We start from the raw sequence: 19,467 nt of genomic DNA on the forward strand, positions 1-19,467 counted from the left end.
CAACTTGGTGATCATTTTTATTTCTTTTTCATAATACTGCTAAAAGTCTAAAAGCCTCTTACTGGGTCTTCAAGGTCGGGCTTCTCTTTTCCTTTCTCCCCCCCTGAAAAAAACTGAACTGGTTTAAAATGATGAATTTTTTTTTGCTGTTGTGATCTCACACAGGATTGGATTAAATCCATCCATCGGCACATCTATTTGACAGGTACATTATTAACTTTATACTCAAGAGTCGGTGTAAGTGTTTGTATAGTGTTTGGTTATTAGTCCTGGCCTGGAAGGAGGAGGGAGGAGGAGGTGACAATATAATCACAGTGACAAAATCAATGTACAATACATATAGTGCAAAAACAGCAGAGTGTGAGTGCAGTTTCTTGCAGGTAAGATGTCACTTACTCAAATATCTTGTACCTTAAAATTAAATGACCCGACCGTGAATATCATCTCCTCCTCTTTCCTCGTCGACCTGCTCTCCACGTCTCGTCCTGCCCTCCTCGCCAACGCAATCCCTTTAAACACCTTCGCTGCTGGCTGTGTCTGCCCTGCACACCCCTAGAAAAGCATGTGTGTGTGTGTGTATTGATCAGTTAACAACAGAACTGGGAGGTACTGCACAGTGTACAGTAAGTAAGTGCCACTAAGTGATCATGTGTTTTCCTACACACCGCAGGAGCCAGTGTGTGTGTGTGTGTTTATGTGTATATGAGAAAGTGTGCCCGACCACCCATGCTGTTGACACGATTAGTATAAATTTTGTACATTTTCCTAATGCGTTAACCTACTGTACGCTCACCACATAAAAGAAAGCCGACAGGACGCAAACAACTCTGAAATGTTCACTAGCTAGGTTAAGATACGGATAGGGTCACGACATACTAGCCTGCATAGTATGTAGCATGAAGTGGGTGATGTTTCCTCAAATGTGTACTAATCTTGACAAGGTGGGACGCGCAGCAGGGTGGCTGATGGTCGACGCCCTCTGCTCATGATGACACGGCAACTCACATGGAGAAGAAAACGACAGGGACGACATACAGACTACTGCCGGACAGACAGCTGGAAGACGACTGAGATTAAATCAAAAACTAAGCAATGCAGATTTTTAAAAAAGGGTGACGAGGAAGGAAGAACCAAGGTAGGAGAAAGTCTACAGGAAAATTAAGTTAGCAATTCAGTTGTGTGTGGTAAAAAGAAAGAATAGGAAAAAATAAAGTAACCAACATTTAAAAAAAAAAAAAATCCTAATTATGTTAAAACCCTGTGCTGATATCTAGTCGTTAGAAAATTTGGCAGCATAAGTCAGTAAATCTTAGTAGTGAACGATGGAGATGATAACGAGGAGTAAGTGCCCAATATTTTCCGGCCAACTGAGCGGCAGCAGGCGGGTCCACACACACACACCAGCACAACACAGAGACAGGAGTGACCGACACCCGTGATTGGTCAAGAGTCCTTCTGGAGTTCCAATGACAGACACAGCAAAAGTAATAAAATAACCATAACAAAATAATGACTGGTTGGCAAATGAACAGAGGGAGAAAAAAATAAAAAAAATAAAAAGCAGCTTCTGTAAAAATGTTAGAGAATGTCGCATAATTACAATAAAAATAATAGTAAAGTGGCTGTTGCACTTTAGTTTTTGTTCTTGCAGACAGGTGCCGAGTTCCCATGGTTACCAGCGGGAGCCCGTGTAAGATTTGAGCAGTTGCATACGATGTTGGACTCCAGATCTGCAGAGGAAAGAGGAGCAGACATGCACGTCGGACGATTGATTTAAAGACGGCCTGAGGCCTCGCAGGAGAAGATGGGTCTAAGAAATGTGAGGCAGCGGTTTGTTCAAGTCAGAGAGAGACAGCAAGAGAAAAAGAGAGGAATGAAAAGGAGGAGGAGGAAGGAAAATGTGGGAGTATGGAACATTTCAAAGAGGGGGAAAAAAAACAAACAGCCGTTGGGCAGACACTCACATGATAGGTGGGCTCTACCAGTGAGGTGGTACGTAGCTGTACCCAGGTGTCCCTTGGGGCCTGTAGGTTGGCACAGTGACTGGGTGTGCTCCCATCTGGGGGTGCTGGGGCGTTGTCAGCAGGGTCCCTGCAGGAAGTCAACAACACCATTAATGGAGTTAATAAACTTTTGAATTTATTCCCTTTTTCCTTTAAAATATTTTCGTTCATTGCACAAAAGAACTTTCATGCTATGTCAGCATTTCTCCATACTAAATTTAGTTTTCCTAGATTTAGCAAGTGTAATAATTTACTTCATCAATTAATGAAACACAAAACTAACCCTGAAGGATGTCGACTAAACAGCGGAGTGAATATGCGACGTTCCTTTCTACCACAGCTCATCAACAACAAACCAAAATCCAAAGAAATTTATTTAAGGATCACAGAAGATGAGGAAAAACAGCAAACAATCACATTTGATACGATGGAATGAAGAAGTTTTTGCCATTAAATTATTAACCAATTTTCAAAGTTGTTAGTAAAAATTGAATTCATTGAATCAGCTCAGCCCTAATTTATATTGTGTAGTTTTATGATATACATGTCTTTGCTCGTGCAAGAAACTTAAAAACAAATAAATGACCTAAATCTTAGAGATGACTTGTTGGCAGTCAGGATGCCTTGTGCCTTAATCCTCATGTCATGTCTGAAAACTGAAATAAATAAATCGGCGTCCTTACCTGCGCTCATAGCCATGGTTGTCCCAGCTACCATTCCCATGGCAGCCATGCCGTTGTTGCGTGGAGCATTTACCGGGACCGGGGCGGGGTAGAGGGCTGTGGAGGGGATACTATTGGGCTGCACCACAGTGGTGTGATGGATCACATGTGGCTGAGCCGCATACACCGGCTGGGTGTAGTACGCTCCCTGTGAAGATGAGACAGCACGGGGGTTGGTGAAATTTAAATGTTTATTTTAATTGAAGGAATTCTCAGAAAATAAGAGTTTGATCACTCATGGTCATCCTCCACTGCATGCAACAGTAGTAGTCAGTTAAAAAACAGCAGATAAACACTAGTTTTGTGATGGCCGTGTTGGCTTTTTCTAACTTTTCCAAAACCTCTTTTACCACTACAAAAGTGCATCTAGCACAAAACCAGTGCTTTTTAAAGTCTGCTTTCAGTCTAATTTTGCCTCCACCTTCAGGGGTTTTCCAGGAAAATGTAGCTTTAACCTCTGGTGCTTCTTCAGACTGTTAACCAAACAAATTATTTGTTATAAAACATTAATGTTGCAACAAACATACATAAAAGCCATCACCTTCAGTATCTAAATATGATACAAAACTGACCTTGCTTTGTTTTTGAATGCAACTTATTGCTCAAAAATGAAAAACACAGCTATGTGCCTGCAGCAGGAACAAATCAAATATCATCAGGACAAATTCTGCAGAACAAAAGTTATCTAACAAAGACAAAAAAAAAAAGGTTTCACTGTCCCCAGTCATCTTTAATTTTTGAAAGTTGAAATTCAAAACCATTTTCTTTTCTTGGAAAAGCCATTTGGTGTCACTTTCTAAAAGTGCCTCAAATTACTGTATTTGATATACTGAGGAAAATCACTCTGACCAACCACACAACACAAACTGATTTACTAAAAATAATTCAGTTTAGTGGCTTTAGCAACAGAACAGGTGCAGCGTGACAAACCTGATCTCTACCAGTTGTCAGCTTGACTTCAGTGTCCTTACCTGTGTGTAGATGTTCTGCTGAGGGTAGGCACTGCGGATGGGGTACATGGCTGTCGGGTATGGGGTGGGAGTCGGGGTGTAGGGAGGGGGGGCTCCATTTGACTGAGTGGGTGGCACTTTGTATGGGGTGCCTGCTTGAGTATATCCTAATACAAAGGAAGAGTTGGAAAATAAATTAAGACTTAAGAAACTAAATCTCCTTAATGAATTACATGTGGTTTTCTCTGATATCTAATCAAGGATTGACGGTGCAACAAGCTATAAATGAATAATATTTAATTTTTATTATTTTTTCATGCATATGGAATACCTGTTGGTAAACTGTTTCTGATTAACAAAGTGAAGGAGAAACATTAATTTTAAATTCAACATTAATGTCTAAAATGTCTGTTAAATTTCTGTCACGCTTTTGTCACTGAAAACAACTTCCCTTTGTGTCATGATTGTGGTGAGAGTAAAATCACACTGACATGCTATGATCTTTAAATATTGCCTTTATGAACATTCCTACTCTTATTTTAATGACCTATAAACATATGGGTTGGGTTGCAGAGAATTACACAGTACCAATTACATACTAATATATGGAAATACCCACACTTTCACAGATTATTTCAGCTTTCAACTGGCTATTTGTATCATTTCCATTTCCTACAAAATCCACCAGATGGGGTACAGGTGTCGCCTTTTAATGGGAGACTCACAACAATCCAGCGGAGGATTAGTGATACTTAAGCGTGGTGGAGCTTTGAAAACAGCATCTTTGCCTTGTGTGAGTAGTGAATGTATGTGCAGTAAAATTTGCTTTTGCTGTATTCATTAAAGAAACCTACTAACCTCAAAGATACAATTCAAACACTGTAGCCATCATTTAACTCATGAAAGACCAAAATGTTAAAGGTCGCCTTCTAATGTACGACAGTGAAGGCATCCTGTTTGGACTCGCTGCATTAACATCTGCTGTGAACTGGGCTCTGCTCTCCAGAACGCAGTACCTCTGATCGGCCACTCGGAGGAGCCTGAAGGTCAAACATGCTACTAGCTAGCTGCCGCAGCAGAGCTTATGAAAGCTTCTCTCACACAAGGACAAGGGAACAAAGAGATGCTGAAGCTGCTCTCTCTCTGTGTGTGTGTGTGTGTGTGTGTGTGTGTGTGTGTGTGTGTGTGTGTGTGTGTGTGTGTGTGTGTGTGTGTGTGTGTGTGTGTGTGTGTGTGTGTGTGTGTGTGTGTGTGTGTGTGTGTGTGTGTGTGTGTGTGTGTGTGTGTGACACACACAAGCATTCTTTGCTCTAACATGCATGCAGGGCATTAGAGGACAATGGTGTGTGACAATTACACAAAAGCTGTGCCAACAGAAAACTGTTTGTCTATTCAATGGTCTCAAGAAATAATGACATTGACCAAGACAGTTCTAATCAGACCGTTGCCGACTTGTCTGGAATTATTATTATTATAATTTCTACATACATTACATAAACAATGCAGAATGCAGAGAAATTTAATTTGCAGCCAAACCACAACAGCCTCAATAGTGAGGTTCTGGTGGTCTGTTTGAACTAAGCTGTGTGAGCTTTGTCAGAGCGTACCTGATATTTTGTTAGACTTCCAAAAGATAAAAAAAAAAACTGGGGGAGGGGACGAGACGAGCGGGGCTTCAAAAGCAGCACAGATGAAATCTACAAACCCATCCTCCTGCCTTGAGATACTTAAAATTCACGGGCGTAGGGAACAATTCAAGTGAGTATTTGCCCTCCAGTTAAGAAATGTTTATGTTTCATCTATTCATAGAAACAGATACTTTCCAAGTATTGTGTCATCTATCTGTGTAATGCTTTCCAAGACAAACATCTTTGAAAACGTCTTGTGAAATGTATTAATATTCTACGACAACAGAATTTTGTTTTCTTTATTCTTATCACTGATATATCATAAAGTAGTGTGGGCCGACCCTCTAACCCCACCGTTAGTCATAAACTTCATTGTTTCTAAACACAGATACAATATAATATTTCTACTTTGATATTGATCATTAAGTTATTTCTCCTCCAGGTTCCTCATCTGCTAATTCTTGAATCTGGGTTTGTTCTTCCTTTAACACATCGAAGAATTTTATTGTATTGTTTATCTTTATAGGTTTTTAAATCTGTCTGAAGCATATTCATACAGAAGAAAAACACACGTATAGAGAAAAATATATCAAATAATTACAACTGCAGGGCAGCAGTGCGTGAATAAGGGGACCAGACACTGAATCCCAGTGCATTCAAATTTACCAAACTAGAGATAGTCATTGTTTTTAAAATGCAGACTTCTTAAAACTTCTCATTGGGGTCCTTGATTATGAAATGCAATTATAATGTTAGAATTATAATATGAAGTGTATATATCTATATAAAAGCAGTCAATGCAAAAAGTAAGCAAGATTTTATTTTGAACTGGAGTCAGCTGTGCACACAGATGGTTGCATTACTGTTGTCAATTGTTATATTGCCCCTGATATGTGCTGTATACTTCTCAAGACCAATAATGCTCCTGGCTTTTGCACAGTTTTCTTTAGTACGTATGACTCTTTCCTCATGTTTTGCTCCATAATAATTAATGGCTGTATGTTTAAATTTGTACATATTGTCATGTGCGAACAACCAAAAACTATGGCCAACTCAACAAAGGGCAGGCAGAATAAAACCATTTCTTGTAGTTTACAACAGTCATAAAACTCTCTCTGTGTGGGTGTGTGTGTGTGTGTGTGTGCGTGTGTGTGTTTTTACCTGGTGGATACCCAGGACTGCCTGTTTGATAGAGGTTGGGTGTATAGGTGGGAGCCGTGGTAGGATACCCTCCTGGATAGCCTGCAGAGACAATATAATATTAGAAAGCACAAATAAAAGAAAGATAATCACACCTCCCCACCCCCACACGTGCACACAGACCCACATGCACGCAGACACCCAGGTAGGGCAGATTTGGTTCAGAGCTGGATGTGCACAGATGGCGCTCATTAAAAAACATGTCTGTACCAATAACGTAGTCGGTTGAATGCGTCTTACATACACAAAGTGGCAGACAGGACACACCTGCCAATATGGTGAGGGTGGAGATACATTATGAAACATTAGTTAAGCACATACACATCACACTTACTGTTGTGCGTCCCCAATTACATGTTAAGCAAACAGAGCTGATTTTGACCTGAGAAAAAGCTGCCACTGATAAGAAAAACAACAACATGGGAGTTTGAAACTATTCCTGACTAGAGATCGACCAGCTCTTCATACAAGATCTTATACCCCATGTCCATGGTGTATCTCCTCAACTTGTATCACCAGAGATCATTTTTGTATTTGGTTGAGGTGGAGCGCCTTCTGAAATATTTTTGCATCAAACTGCGACAGATTATTGTCTCCACTAATCGACCAATAGTTTGGTTTGTGAAAATTCTGAAAATGGTGAGAACTGCCGTCAAAGAGGCTCAAAATAATTGTCAAAGTAGCTGTCAATTTACAACAGCATAGCAACATCTATCCTGTCTATACCTTCCAACTCACACACGTTTATGTCAGGTGCCAAAGCCAGGAAAGTTTCATTGGTTTTTATATGATCAGGGTCAGTGTGTGTGTGTGTGTGTGTGTGTGTGTGTGTGTGTGTGTGTGTGTGTGTGTGTGTGTGTGTGTCTATAAGGTTGTTCGGGATTGAAGTTGTAAACAGGATGGGTACTTTAATCTGCACAGAAATGGACTTTCCTCCTTCGACCGCCACAATTAGCAAACTGGATATCTGCCCTTGAAGACAAACCCCTGTCTTGGTGTAGTGGATGATACACATGCATGTGTTGATTAGTTTTACCTGTAAAAGCCATGTTCTTTGGGTTTCCATATGGGGTGCCAGGCTGAACGGGGCTGTAGACTGGATTCATAGCTGAAGCTAATCTGTTCTTACTGAGAGAGAAAAGGGAAAGTGTAGTAGAGGGGAGGGGAGGGGGAGAGACGTAAGCCATGTAAATTGGAAAGAAAATTGTTACATTTATCAAGCCTATACACACACGCACTCATCACGCACATTAATCCCAAATCAAGATTCTTAAGGCGACATCCAGCTGAAGGATTTTGCCAGCATGCAAAAAAAGGAAAAAAGAAAAAAAAGAATGAAGCCCTGTGAATCCTCACCCTCAAGTAGGCTCAAAATAGTGTTGACGGAATAAATAAAAAAGGCTGAGAGGAAAATCACAGGAACGTGTAGATCCACTGAAAATAGCGGTCTGGTTTCTTGTGTGGCATTAAATACAACTTGCTAAATGTTGCACACGTGCCTTATTTTCATTGAGTACCTAAAAAGGCAGGACAAGCTCTACCTGCCTGGTTTCCACTAAAGGACTGAACGGCGGGCTGGCCATTAAACATTTAAGGTGCTGGTTGAGGTGAAGAGGCCTTACAAAGAGCCATTTACACTACATCTCCCATGTGGCATCTTTTTGCCACAGGTCCCACAATGGTGATGAAAGTGCTCCACTATTATTTCAACTTACCTGACGCTGAGAATACGGGCATGGGAAATTGTGAACGTGTGTGTGTGTGTGCGTGTGCATGCGTGCCCCGTACCTCTTGTGCGTGTCTGGTTGATACATGAAACTGAATTTGTCTGTGGGATGCCCGCTCGCCATTCTTGCTGTATGCAAATGAGGAAGGAGTGGAAGTGGATATGCAAATCTGAAATTAAAACAGCGAGAGGTCATGATTACAACGAACACAGGAAAAAGGAAAAAAAACAGCAAAAAAAACAGCAAGCACCAGTGCAACAGCAAATGGTTAGGTGATAGCGGGGGGGGGGGGGGGGGGGGGGGGGGCGACAGCATGTCTGAGTGAGTGGTCGTGGTGGTGGGTGGGCCTTTTGAAACGAATAATTTCACTTAATAATCTGGGTTTGTGAGAAATGTTTGCATCTAATGTGACCAGCTATTTTCTGGCAATACTTAGGTTGTATGTTATACGTGTGTATATAAAGTCTAAATTATTTATGTCGAAGATTTAATGAAGCATGAGTATGAATGTGTGCAGAGTGTATAAAGCCATGGTTTGGTTAACAGCTCAGTTTGTTTATTTATTCATTTATATGACTCGAGTGTGCCTGGGTTGTCTGCAATATTAGGGTAAGTATATATCTTCAACTAATTAAAGTAGCCTAACCTTTACTGAAGGTATGATCACGCAATCATGAGTCGACCAAAACGGTCACTTTGATGCATGACAATGAAATACAAATAAATATAATTAAACAGATTGCCCTAAGTTTAATAGAATAATAATTTTGTGATTTACATTTAACTGGTGGGGGTATCGCATTTCTGTCTGTTCTATATCACGACACAATACAATTTGTATTGCAGTGTCAGTTTTAAGAATCATTATAAACCTTGTATACATACATATTATATATATATATATATATATATATAATGTGATGTGCTGACAAAACATTGAATACAAGCAGCAAAGAAAACAGCTAATGAAAGACCACAAAACACCCAGTGGGCGGGCAGGTGACGGAGAGAGCAAAAGAAAAGGACGGAGAACAAAATATAGCGCACACAAAAAAAGCGGAGTCTTTCACCGGGCCATGAATAAGCAGTATCCAGGACACACATGAGCCAGAACCACAAGAACGTCGCACAAACAAAGCGCAACAGCTCAGGAGTACATAAAGGAAAGGTGTGTGTGTGTGTGTGTGTGTGTGTGTGTGATGTATGTTATGAGTTCATGTGTATCCTGTGTTGTACACAGCACATCAACCAGCCATCCACCATGTACAGACAATCCAAACTCACTCCAGTTCTGCCTGCTCACTATACATTGATACATTTGAGAACTGGATTGTACCAAGAGATGAATTTCCAGCTGCACTGATCCATCCTGGGCATGTGTATCATAGCGAGTTATTCTTTACATGATTACAGCCTCACTGTCGTAATGCCCGGGCATACGTGGCGCTGTGGTGATGCTAAGACGATACCGGGTGACACTTCAAATTAGTCAAGGAATCATCCGTAACGCTTGACAACTAAATGCAAGCACTAACATGTGGGTGCAGTTCCTTTGGATTCGTTTAATGCGTGAATTTCTCAAAATAAACATATGCCACCACCAAAACATGAATATCTGGAACCTAGTGTATGGCTGGAAAGTGTACAGTCAGTGCAAACTTTGGAACTGCAAAACAATAATGCCAAGTTCAGACTACATAACTTTCAAATCGTCAAATCGCTGTGCAGGTCTTGCAGTCATTGCGAGGTCCTACTAAACGACTCATTGGCGACAGTGGGTTACACACTACACAATCTTCCATCGTCATCATTTTCTGGACCTGGTAACTACGTCCATTTTCATATACAGAGTGGAACATGGATGGTCTAGGCAAAAACATGAACATCAACTGTGTTTCATTACTCAAATTAATATCTCATAACAAAATAATGTCCCGGGGGAAGTGATTAACCTATTGCTTTAGACAATTCACAGTACAATCCTTATTAATCTACTGCATCTCCTCATCTTTAATCCCTTCCTCGAGTTTCCCTGCCTCCCTCCTTTCATTACTCTCTGCAGCTCATCTTCAATTAATCTACCATTAGCTTTCTCCACCTTCGTTAATCAGTGTCTCTACATGCATACCGACACTATGATAATAACAAGATTAAAGAAAAACCCAAAGATTACTACAAATGCCACATGAAGGAACATTTTGAAAAATACAATCCCTAATTTCCCCCAAAATGTCTTCCATGCTCAAAGTGCAAGGATCCCAATACTAGTATTAACATGTGGTCTGGTTACATATCTGGATAACAACGTCTGGTCCATGGAAGTTTGCCCTTCATACCTTATACTAAATGTGTTCTCATTATCATCTTTGTGTGTGATCCGATCTCAACATGAAAATGACTTTGGCAGCGCTGGACTGGTCAACAAACGCGGTGTGTCTAAGATCGAGGGGGGCTGTGTATCCTTCAATTTTGTACGGACAGATTAGTCTACGGCTGCTACTTGTAGCTTCTGGAGTTACGTGACCCTTTAACTTGCTGGGCAGATTTTTTTTCTTTAGATTGAGGTCAGGCTGAATGAATTCCATTGTGTTCTGCATACATGTTTCCCTAATCCAGATAGCGTATCCAGATTCTTGTTGCATTTTAATGCAAGGTGTGAATAGGATCAAGAGTCTACTGCCCTGCTGTCAGGCATAAATGCGAACTTCAGCATGTTAAAATGCTTACAATGAGAACGCAAATACGATGATTAGCGAGCATTCCACATCTGCTATCTTAGGCTACATCCAGAGAAGAGAGAAGTTTGGTTTTAGTTTGAAAAATCCAGGGCTGTGTTGTAGTACGGACGGGCAGAAATAGAGAAATTCAGAGACGTCACCTCCCCTACCTGCAGTGAAGGTTGTAAACACACCCCGCTGGGGATGGTGAATGTCCGTGTAAAATTTCAAGGCAATTCATCAAATAATTGAGATATTTCAGCGTGGACCATAGCGATGGCCAAATAATTTAACCATCCCCTGCATACCGAAAAGTGAAGACTAAAAACTATAGAGGAAGAAATCCTATAACCCATAACCGTATCAAAAGCATGTTTATCACAGAAAATCAACAAAACAAAGTTACACGTGGTAATTTCTACACACAAACTACATTGTAATGTGTAGAGTGAGGGAACAATAGCTATTAACACAGCCAGGTGGCTAAGCTAGCTCTTCCACTGCAAATACCCAATTACAGCTGTGAATGAATGGAGGGAAACGTTTTTTCATCCAATTCAGTCTGAAAAACACAGTGTGTGTGTGTGTGTGTGTGTGTATTTGCAGGAAGAGGTGATGAAAAGTGAATGGGTGAGAACAAGAGGGCACCACAATGTGTCTAATGAAGACTTGTGTGTGAGAGAGAGTGTGTGTGTGAGGAACAGAGGACGACAGAAAAGCATGTGATGAGAAGGAGTGTCTCTCCACAACGTCTTTTGTTTTCAGGGGGAGGTGGTGATTAGGTGCTTCAGGCCGTCTCTAACCAGAAGGCCTTCTGTTCAACACACCGCTATCTATGATTGTGAAAGAGCACTCTCCAGAGAACATTTACCATAGCGAGACATGGAGAGAGATTGATTGTTTGTTTATTCGTAGAACAGTGCGTAGCGGAGGGGAGGAGAGTCCATACATCTCAATGGTTTGACGGCATGTATAGTGCTTTAGGCATACTTCAGAGAGAAAAGAGAGAACACATCACACTGCTGGTTGCCTGAAATGTCAAAAACAGCAAAGCATGTGGCGCAGAGGGTTTGGGATGTGCATTATATTATGGTTATTCTCATTCTCATTTTTAAAAATGCACATATACCATTCATAACTCAGAGTCAGACGATATCAATTCATGTCTGAGGAGGGCTACAACCAATACTTGTCATGTCTGATTAATCTAATATTTTACTGATTCACCAATGACCATTTTCATTATGGAGAAATGTTCTGATAATTTTCTCCATCAATTATTTTGTCTACAAATGGAGACACATTTTCACAATCCTGATTCCCTGAAATGCTTAAAGGAGACATATTATGCTTGTTTTTAGATAGATATTATGATATATGATATTATGACATTAATATATTATGTGCAAGAAAAAGCACTGAATTTGCCAACCTGGCAGTATAAGTATAGTAAAGAGCAGCTGGTACATGATGTACCTGCTGTGTTAGCCAATAGCCACTGGGGGTTAACTGTCCACAAAAGGTTGGTCTAAACCAATGGTTGTAGTTTTTGCCCTTTTTGTCGCTACAAATTATGCCCATTCACATGCACACACTTTGTCACCATCTCTTGGCCGCTTTTTTTGTAAAAACTGACATGTGATATTTCATCCTTCTCCCCTTGATACAAACGCTGACTTCAAAGACAACAGGGCGTAGCATTCTTCCATCAGTCAAAGGACAGCGGCTCAGAGAGACTCTGGCAGTGATGATAAACCTGCATGTGATGTGAAGCACTTTCACTTATCGGCTGGCAGCTATTACACCTCTCTGAAGGTTGTGACAATCAAAGCAGTGACAGTGTTGGCTCTATAACAGCATACAATCCTCAATGTGCAACTGGGTCTCATTTCAATTTCTTTTCTCCCCCTCCCGCTACCTGTCTGGCACGGCTACGATGAAAAACATTTCTCAGAAAATTGGATTTGCACTGAAACTGACGCAGCAACAAAACAAGCAAAAAAAATGCTGGTTGTGTGTGAACTTGACTAGTTTCAGCAGCAACCTTAAACAAAACAAATGTTCAAAATTACAGCTTTCATTCAAGATTCTCCTCCCCCTCCCCCATTTTCATTAGGTTGAAAAATGCTTGTCTCAACTAGACCTATTGTCCAACAGATATAGCGATTACTTTTGCCAAATATTTTGTTGATCAATTTAAAGGGTGCAAATAATTATTATTTCCATTGTGAATTAATTTTTTTCATTATTTCTTCAATTAATCGATAAGTTGTTGGGCCCATGAAAAATGTTGATCTTATTTCCCAAACCCCAAGATGGTGTTTTGTTGCTTCGACAAATCAACGATGTTCAGTTTACTGGCATAGAGGAGAAAAGAAACTAGAAAATATTCACATTTGATTTAAGGTGAAATCAGAATTTGAACTACTGATTGACCGATTATCAAAATAGTTGCAAACTAATTTAATAGTTCATTAATAATCGATTAATTGTTGCAGCTCTAATCAATTTAAAGTTTTGTCTATAAATGTCATGTTTTATCATCCAACAGTCCAAAACTCAAAATCCATTTGAATTAAACAAAGACAGAGTCGCACCTTTAGATGGTGCAGTCCGAAAAGCATTTTACTTGATAAAGGTTTGAAATGGTTAAATTATTGACAAAAAACACACTTGGTAGTTATTTTTCTGCCTCCACAAATACTGGCATCAGATTGTATAATGAACTCTCTTCATCTCACTCAGTTTCACCACTGACTAACATTATTAAGGACACCTTACTGCTCCCTGGCAGAGTTATTATTCAGGGCTTTGTTAAGTTTAAACTCTATAAGTGGGAGTTCATTTGGGTTGAACTCACAAGCTATTGCCTCAAGGCCACGGTTCAAAAATATATAGGAGCTCGATAACCTTCATGCTAATACAGCTGTTTTTTTTTTTTAAGTGTCTCTGTGCCTTAATGTTTCACATTCGTGATTTGCATTGTTTCAGCGCTTCAAAGTTCATGCCCACATATTTATTTTACGTATAAATATGTGCATGTTTCAAAACAATAACCTTCCACTCCATTAAGGGAGATTGCTGCTGCCTAAGGGAAGCAGAAAAGGTATTAATGAGGGAGGGGGGAAGGATTGTGAAAAAAATCCCCCCCGCGCACACACACACACACACACAAAGAGAGCTACCATTCCTGGAGAACATGTGCAATACAACACAACCCCCACACAGAGTCCTTCCTCCCACATAATACCTCAGCAGGCATCTACTCTTTAAGCAACTAATCAAAACCAGTGGGCGTTATCACACTTAAGCACAGGAGAGAATAGAACTTAACAGCTTTTTTTAATCCTCCAGAAGGAAAGCATTTCACTTGGGTCACATGAGAAGGAAACAGACAGAGAGAGAGCGAATAGGACAATAAACTGCTGAGTGTAATGCGATGCGTCAATAGTCAAGTGTTATCTGTGTAACACGGTGATCAGGCACACACCAATTACCTAACTTGCAAATTCCTTTAATTGGCATAAAACTAATTTTGTTAATTTTCACGTATTTTCACATGTGCTCTGTGCAGAATCAAAGCAGCCACATGACAGAGTAACACAGTCTTATGACCGGACAAGAGGGGAGTTGACTGACGACGCAGATGATTTGGTATCAAAGTGAAAAGCAAAAACACCTATTTGGCAACATTTCAGATTTAACCTGATGTCAAAACGGAACCTGAAAACATTGATGAGGCGAGCTGCTAAGTTTGTCTTATTAAAGTGGCACATCCAAAAGAAGGTGTAGAGGGGCAGGTGTTATAAAAACTTAAAGTATATTCTGACTATCCACCGGCAAATAAGACGCAGGCAGGATTTCTGTCAGTTCTGCCAATGGCCATTACGACTGTGACAGAGGGGTCAATGTTTTTGAGTTGTATGTGAGAAAGAGAGAGAGAGCGACAGTAGGGCAAAGAGCGCTGCACATAGCTCTACAATGAAGTAACAATGCAAAACACAAAGTTAGAGGTCTTTTCTATTGTTATGAGAAGTGCAAAAAAATTGGATCATTATGAAACTGTATTACTTAAGACTATGGCGGGACACCACAGTCTAAGTAATTAATGGGAAACTGCACACAACTTCTAGTGTGCCACAAGTGTGAGGCTCAATAGTGAAATCTAACATTAAAGGTCATAAAAGTAAGAGACTATAAGTATTGAGCCCGGTGAAATCAGTAACACCAGTATTGTCACGAATGAGAAAATTAACACACCGTGACATCCCAGGTCCATGGTATTTCTAACAGACCAGTTATTCAAGATTCCTGTAACTCATTAGGTGGATCCTTTCATGTTTTTTATTTAATTTTATTCTACAGCATATTTTTGGCATCAACTAACTGTCATGCTGAAATGATCGGCACAATTAACCATTGCCGACAAACTTTGTTTTCTTTGTCGTCTTGGCACATTTGGTTAGACAAAATGAGCGATCAAAGGATTTTCCATCCGGTTCTGTTGTGGTCATTATTATCTGATGTTTAATAGATTGGGTTTATTAAATTAGATGATATGGAAAATATTAGACTGCATTTTGAAAAGGCTTGATGCAATCCTACTGTACTGCAGCCCACCAAAAATAAATCTGTATTTAAGCCAGAGTATTTCTCCTTAAAAATAAACATTCATGGAAACATGGCGAGCCATTGAAAGCTGCCTGAAGGCGTTAACGCAGAGATAGTTAAAACCTTTTGTACTTGTAGATTTAGATGAATCAAATAATTTTGCTTTGGAAAATGTCTTCTTGTATCCCTTAATCAACGAAAAACATTATTGAATTGAAGAAAAGTTTTCATTGTGCTCTTACAATTCTTTATGCGCTACTAAATTGTTTAACTTTGAAGCACATGTGCTCCTTAAGACAAAAGTAAGCATCAAGCCCTGGCCTGGCAGCAAGAAAGCAATCTGATTTAGCTAAAATCAGATTTGCTTTCCAAAGTGTGTGCACCCTGCCCACTTTGAACCATCTAAAAGAAGGTGAAATAACCTGAACGGTAATCATTTCAGCAGGAAATCTTGTGCTTGTGTAGGATCCCAACACAGCTGACGTACAAAAAGGTTTCCAGGGCTTTTAATACATCAGCAGTTCTACCAACAGCATGAAATCTAACAACTAACTAATAGTGCCCGCTATCACAATCAGAGCTGACAACCAAAATCAAGTCCAAGACTACATCCATCCTGCTGCAATATTAAAAGGCAGTGTGATGAAATCAGAAGTCCTATCTGCCGTCCACACAATCAGACTTGCCCCGCAGCTACGAGCTTCAAACCGCCCTTGGCTATTTTAGATCTAGGACATCATCTCCCCCCTTTCGCTGTGCCGACTTGCTCCTCTTCTATTCTCCTTTACAAAATCATCTCATCAGTCACACACCTCATGGGTCTGCATCCCTGGATTATGTGACAGTATTGTGCCGGCCCACTGAAAATGGAAATATTTTTCAGTGCCTCTATACCATGAAATGAATACCCTTCAACGTTATCCATTTATGGAGATCTCTACCCATGCTGTGGTCCTTGGTTACCAACACACATTTAGAAGTGTTATATTGTGGTAAATAGTAGGTTTTCTTAGGTATTGTCACTGAAGTCAACATGATTGGCATCACTCCAAAACATTCTTGGATAGCTACATATTCTACCTATGTAGTAATATTAGACAAAATAAGGAGCAATTTGTCAATCGGAAAAAAAGTCCCTGCAACGCGTGCATACACTTAAAGATTTCCATATTTTGTTATGATACAGCTATTAATATTGATATGTATAATTTGATGCGGCAGGAAATCTAAAATTACCCACATTTTATGGTTTATAAAGTTAAAAGCAGCACCTTGTAAGAAATAGAGATGGTGGTGAAAATATTACACTCAGCGGGAGACTTTTAAAAAGTGTTAATTAAAGGCTTCTGTGGAAGTTCCTTTAAAAGGGAGCATGGAGTAATTCGACTTTTCATTAGTTCTCTCTGCAACTGGGAATTACAACACTGATAGTAGGACTGAATGATACTGGAAACAATCCTAGAAGTCTACAGCCATGCTGGTGGCAAATGAGACGGACACTTATTACACAGCGGACAAGGGAATTGTGCTATGGATGACAGGCGAGAGAAAAGTTTGCCTGAAGATATCTATCGTTTCGAAGCTAACATTTACTCTGAAGAGACAGAAAATCATTTCAGAACTCTGGGGAATCCACCAAATTAACCTTTAAGGGCCCTTGGGGGGGAAAAATGGGGTTAATATTCTATAGCAGCCTCTGTTGGTGTTGTTGTGCCTGGTCCTTCTAATTGCGTGTGTTAATTTATTGGGAGCTTGGAACCATAAGGACCAAGTAGCTGCAGCAATAGATGTTGCCTAGACACAGCAAATTACTTGCATTACTTTTATTGCACATGCATAGAAATATAAATTCAATGAGCCCGTCTGTCTGCACGAACGATTTACAAAGGAATGAGACCAGTTTAGAGTCGTAACACTGCACTGACATCATAGACCTGTGCTTTAAATTTTAATATTTAATTTCTCAAAAGCTGTTTAGACACAAATTACACAGGCAAAATGCACATCCTTATCACGTTATAATATTTTGTCAACCGTAAATTCATATACATGGGATGGCTAAAATTTCAGAAATGTCGCTCAGTAAAACCAAGTACAGTTCAAAAGCTCCACAAATTAGAGACTTTAAAATTACCATTAAAATAAGTTATGGAATCTTTTAAGTAAAAACTGAACATTGAAAATAAGAGCCCACAGGTCAGGCGTGCCAAGCCCTTTACCACTGATCCAACATTGACCACTGACACCTGCCCCCCCCCAAAAACTGCTTTTGTCCCCTTTTGGAAAAGCCGTCCCCAGACAGCACATTGACATTACAAAAAATTAAGTTTACTGGATAGTAGCAATTCACAGACGAGCTATTTAATCAATACAACAGAGCAACTAAATCCTCTCCCTATAGAGTAATATTTTACAAGTGCTATCAGTTACAATCCACAAATACATCATCATCAGATGAGCTTTTGTATGTTTCTCATTAAAGATGCAAACCACGACTTTCATGCATCATCCCACTACAAAGACGAAGGTGAAGCTAGAGTTGCATTTGTGAAGTTGTTTCACCTTCTTGTCATTGGTGTGCAGTGAAAAGGTCACGATAAGCTAATGTGAGTAAATCATTCATTGATCTGAAGAAAATTACAACGGCATTGGCCCTGTGTCAAGAGGACAGGCGCAGCGTGACAAATATCACCTACATCTCCCAATAACAGAGGACGGAGAGTCTCCCACAACAACACACGCATCCTAAGAGTTGATCACACTCCAAAAATAGAGATATAGCAAAGTATTAAAATTAAACCTAACAGAACTCGTAGGTGGAGACGTGAGAAATGTTTCTCTAGCTTTGACTGTGGGGGACAGTGTAAGCTTGCTAAATGCCAGCCAAAACCAAAGTGGGTTTGTGTGCTATTTCAACAAAGTTGTACGTATAATTTTTCGGTATTCCTTTACAGGGTTTTCCCTTCCATTATAAGACTTTACCTATGATGGCGTCATCAAAACAACATTTATACAATGACAAATGATTGCTTAGCCTAAATAAGCGTTATATCATTGTCTTTTATGTTATTGGTTGCCAAAGTTAATGCATTACTACACTACATGACGTCACCCTGATTTCACAGTAACGTCATTCCTAAGATATGATCATAAATTATTTTCAATCTATATAAGCTTTGGGTCATGTCTGCAGTCCTTTAGGATGCAGAGATACCTTGATAAATGCTTTTTGAACTGTGCATGAAAACATTTTTAGACGTCATGGCGTCATTGTAGTGTCTCCCATCAATTACAAAGACTGCGGCAGACCGCCACTGTCTAATTTGTCCCGCCCCAGTTTCGTAATGATACAAAAATTACTTAAAATGTATTATTTTACATAACATGTAGAGATGTGTGCAGTGGCACTCAGACACATTGACCCATTCGTCATAGTCCGACTGGCCATGGGCAGCACCGAGAGAAATCCTACCCATGTCTGTGGCCCATTAATACGTGCATTAAATTTTTACCCGGTGCGTAAGCACAATCTACCTCAGTAGATTGTGCTTACACTGTGCTTGTTCACATGACAAGCGTCCAGTTCTCAGCAGACAGGTAGACCTCGGCGTCACATCTGCCCTGCTCTGCAAGAGCGTGCTGTGTGTTTGTTGTGCGTACTGTGTAAATGCCTCGTGCTTTTTATTACTGTGAATTGAATATAATGCAAAATGTTGGATATAAGCAGGTCAACGGGAGGCTGTAGGAGACTTTTATTATAATTTTTTTCACATTTTAGCGATTAACCAATCGATTAAAAAAAAATAATTTGATGGATAACTAGACAATGTAATTAATTACAAGCCCCATTCCAGCAAAGAAATACTAATGACTTCTAATGATTAAACATTTCCAGTGGTATTAACCTTG

General features: G+C 39.9%; 1 protein-coding gene across 3 annotated transcripts in view; it reads right to left on the reverse strand.

Moving 5' to 3' along the window:
* The window catches only part of fam168a (family with sequence similarity 168 member A), a 22,210-nt gene continuing 2,743 nt past the window's right edge, over positions 1–19,467 (reverse strand). For 2 of the 3 annotated variants that reach the window (XM_035622318.2, XM_035622319.2), the window contains exons 2-8: positions 8,292–8,399; positions 7,540–7,631; positions 6,465–6,545; positions 3,697–3,842; positions 2,687–2,873; positions 1,965–2,091; positions 1–1,730 (exon numbers count right to left, since the gene is read on the reverse strand). In XM_035622318.2, the coding sequence (XP_035478211.1) occupies positions 1,979–2,091; positions 2,687–2,873; positions 3,697–3,842; positions 6,465–6,545; positions 7,540–7,631; positions 8,292–8,353 (681 nt within the window). In that variant the 5' untranslated portion in view covers positions 8,354–8,399 and the 3' untranslated portion in view covers positions 1–1,730; positions 1,965–1,978. The remainder of the gene's footprint in view (positions 1,731–1,964; positions 2,092–2,686; positions 2,874–3,696; positions 3,843–6,464; positions 6,546–7,539; positions 7,632–8,291; positions 8,400–19,467) is intronic. The other variant, XM_035622320.2, reaches the window with a different exon arrangement.

This window comes from Scophthalmus maximus, chromosome 11, assembly GCF_022379125.1.
Source record: "Scophthalmus maximus strain ysfricsl-2021 chromosome 11, ASM2237912v1, whole genome shotgun sequence".
NCBI lineage: Eukaryota > Metazoa > Chordata > Actinopteri > Pleuronectiformes > Scophthalmidae > Scophthalmus > Scophthalmus maximus.